Source organism: Panthera pardus, unplaced genomic scaffold, assembly GCF_024362965.1.
Source record: "Panthera pardus isolate Hobbes unplaced genomic scaffold, ASM2436296v1 HiC_scaffold_27, whole genome shotgun sequence".
Classification (NCBI taxonomy): Eukaryota; Metazoa; Chordata; class Mammalia; order Carnivora; family Felidae; genus Panthera; species Panthera pardus.
Genome location: NW_026526843.1, coordinates 125,886,765 through 125,890,144, shown reverse-complemented (window position 1 = coordinate 125,890,144; position 3,380 = coordinate 125,886,765). Strand labels below are relative to the sequence as shown.

Below are 3,380 nucleotides of genomic sequence, written 5' to 3'. Positions count from 1 at the left end.
ATTCTTGATAAAACCTTGATACTGCTCATAGGAATTCAGTCAGCCTAAGAAAAATGATGTCTCAATTAGCTTGTCTGGACAAGATGATCCCATTTTTATGTTGTAACAGGGTTATCCAAATAATCACATATTTGTTATTTATTTTTCCCCAGTTAGACCAAGAGGGTGGCTCTCCTGCACAGATTTCAGGTGGAATAAGTCACTCTTTCCAAACAAATCACACCAACCACATTCCAAACTTTTTATTTGCATATTAAAAAATTGTGCATTCCAATAATTAAAATCATATGAAGAAAAAACTGGCACTGTGATTTCACTACATTTCACAGCCTGCAGGTCACCTTGGACCAGCAATGGTCGTCTCTACCCATCTTCTTTCAAAACCAAGTTCTTTTCCTTTGCTGCCAGCCAGACAGGCAGAGGTGAAAGGCTTGGCATTCGTAGTCAGTAGTTCTCGATTCTTTGCTGTGAAAAGGGGCAGCACAGTCATTTAAACTAGATCCAACCTCTTTGCATCTTACAAAGTTAAACAGCTAAAAGAAGTAAAATAAGAAGGCAATGCTTGTGGAATGTACAGTGCATGTTGGCGGCGAACGCCTCATTACGATTCGCCTGCTTGCTTCTCCTGCTCAATCGCTGTGACAGGAAAGAAAAAAGAAAGAGAAGAGCTCATTAGGGGGACTCAGTGTAGCCTAGTGGCAGATGATTGCACTTTCTTTTACGATCGCTTCCCATATCCCAAGTATCAAGCCGTTCCACCACGAAAACATGTACATTAAAAAGACCATTTGAACAGATAAAATGGAATACATACTGCATCGTAATATATTGGAAACATCCCATTATTAAATTATTAAAGCCTTATTGGCTGGCTGCAAAACAATTTTTAATTAGCCTTTGCAGGCCACATTCATCATGAAGAGCTGTCAGCCCCTCCCCATCCTCCCGCCCAGCCTTTTCTCAAGGTGGTGGGGGGGAGGAGGTGAGACTTACTTTCTTTTGAAGGCAGCGGATTTTTCTCTTGCGTTTCTGTCTTCTTCAATTTCGATTTATCGAATTTCTCAATCTCAGCCATATCAGGTTTATCAGACATGGTTGCAGAAGAAGCTGCATACACAAAGCCAAGAAGGAGGGTGAGATCTTGCAAGGAGCGACGCACCCTGGTCTCTCCCAGCTCAGAAACGCGCTTTTGCCCTCGCATCTCCTGCGTGAAACCCCACCCCTTCCGCTTTCATTCAAGGCTAAGCTTCCTCTTTCTATACAAAAAAGACCCCCCCCCCATTATTTCCAAATGCTGGGGCCCAAACCGGCAAGATCCCTCCCCCATGGGGGGGGGGGGGGGGCGAATCTTTCGGAATAATGAAATTGACCACGGCGGGTTGTGAATTGCAATGTGGAACCATTCAAGGCTGGTTAAAAGGGGAACACGGTGAAGCCATTTCAAGTGGGGGGCGGGGGATGGGATCGAGTAAAAATTCTTAAAATGAATCCCGGGCTGCACAGCGCTGCCATTTTCCATGCGCGCTCTGTCCGCCAAAGATGCGCGCCCGTGCTTTCTTCTCTGCTCACAAAGGCGGCAGCTGCGGCCGGCGCTCCGACCACCGCCCTACCGCTTCCTCGCTGGCGCTCAACAATGCCGCCGGCTGCACACAAAGCTGCCCCACACCCCATCGACCGGTGGTGATCGGCACGCAGGGGCCGTTCGGCAGCCCCCGCAAGAAGGGCTGACCCCCCCCCCCCCTTTTTTTTTTTCCATCTCACAGTGGAGCCCAGCCGCCTGAATCTGGACAGATAGGAGCCCAAGAAGCCCTCGGAGGCTACAAGAAAAAATGTAATTGTTGAAGCTCCGGGTTCGGGTGGGTGTGAGTTGGAACAAAGGATCTTTCTGTTCCTGACTAATCACCGCCTAAGAGACAATGTAGAATGCCTCGGGCGGGGGAGAAAAAAATGTTCCCTCGAAGCTGCACCGCCAAAGGTCCGGTTTGGGGGGGGGGGGGGGATCGTTTTTTTAAAATCAGCGAGTTCCCGACCCCGTTCCCCCAGCATCTGGCAGGGTCTGGCACCCCCAGGCCCCCAAGGCAGGCCTCCCCGGGAGGACCGTTTGGGCTCGGGCTGCAGGGACGCCTCGGGAGGGAGGCGGCCGCCGAGGGGCGAGCGCGGGCGCGGGGCGGGGAAGGGACGGGAGGGCAGGAGGCAGGGGCCCTGGGGCTCACCGGAGCGAGGTGCACGAGCGAGCGAAGTCCGAGCTGCGCAGTGGTCGCCTCCGAATGCCGGGCGGGACGCGCCGCGCGCCGCTATATGCGCGCTCCTATGTAAATGAGGTGATGTCACCCGCCGGCCCACTTAACCCCTTCGCGCCCCGGCTCCGCACCCTGGCTGGCGTTTGGGGGACCCCCCGCCCCGTGTGCACCAGTGCACCCTGACCGCAACGACGGCGGAAAATTAAAACGGGCCCAACCCCCCCCCCCCCCCCAGCACTTCCTGCATAATGTATTTTCCCTCTTCGTGTCTATTTTAGCATCGTGGATCTTTGGAACAGCCGCGGAAGCCTGCTCTTGGGGACCGGGGCATGATAACTAAGGGTCTAGGGTGGCACCTACGAGGGGGCGGGAGGGGCGGGGGCAGGCATTCCTTTACTGCGAAGCTGGCTTTGTCTGGGGAGGACATCCCCAAGCCAGGGTGCGGTGGCCGCGCGGGAGGGCCTCGCCCACTGCAGGGGTGCGATTCCTGTAACTCGGCTTTCGGCTTTTGGACCAGCCAGGGTCGGCGCCCCACTCCGGCCCTCTTTGTCTCTTCGTCCGGCTTCTCCTTGAATTGGGTGGGAGATAAAACACCCTTAAGGGATTGATTAATTGATTGACTGATTCATTGATACTTATTTTTTGTTAAGTTTCCATACTGTAACATAGTATATTTTCACCGCCATAATTTTTGTGGTGTTGATTTGGTCCCCAAATCAAATGTCAAGTTGAAGTTGTGTTCACTTGAACCTGACGAGGAGGAAGTTCTTTTCTGCTCCTTATTTTTACTAAATATGAAAAGGATTACCGACAAACTTCTCTTGAATCTCATCTCTAAAATTTGACAATTTAATTTAGGAACCAAACTGTAAATTTTAAAAGGAGCATTTTCACCACAAGGTATTTTTGAGCTTTGCTTCTTTAAGCTATCTATTTAGATGAAGAGTAGCTTTCAAAATGGTGCCTCACTCTGAATAATAGTGACCTTTTTGCTGCTTAATCTGGTTACACATACCATACCTTGCACCTGTAATGGTATCTGAGAGGAAAAACACTAAAGATTGAAAAATTCCTACTTGAGATCATTTTAAGATGCAAAGTAGTGGGCGTAATCCTCCTTATCCCCTCTGCAGCCTGTGG

The 3,380-nt window shown here is 50.6% G+C and overlaps 1 protein-coding gene across 1 annotated transcript; it reads right to left on the bottom strand.

The window, feature by feature from the left end:
- Positions 1-227: 227 nt before the first annotated feature.
- On the bottom strand, positions 228-2,256 carry LOC128773883 (thymosin beta-4). Its single transcript, XM_053891919.1, has 3 exons — positions 2,214-2,256; positions 994-1,107; positions 228-636 (listed from the first exon to the last, which is right to left on the bottom strand). Exons 2-3 carry the CDS (start codon positions 1,091-1,093, stop codon positions 602-604), a joined length of 135 nt encoding a protein of 44 aa, XP_053747894.1. The 5' UTR covers positions 1,094-1,107; positions 2,214-2,256; the 3' UTR covers positions 228-601.
- Between the last annotated feature and the right edge of the window lie 1,124 nt (positions 2,257-3,380).

Coding starts and splice junctions, on each gene's coding strand:
- LOC128773883 (XM_053891919.1), bottom strand. CDS start 1,093: ATGTCTGATAAACCTGATATGGCTGAGATTGAGAAATTCGATAAATCG. Junction 637..993: donor TCCGCTGCCTTCAAAAGAAA/GTAAGTCTCACC, acceptor TTCCTGTCACAG/CGATTGAGCAGGAGAAGCAA.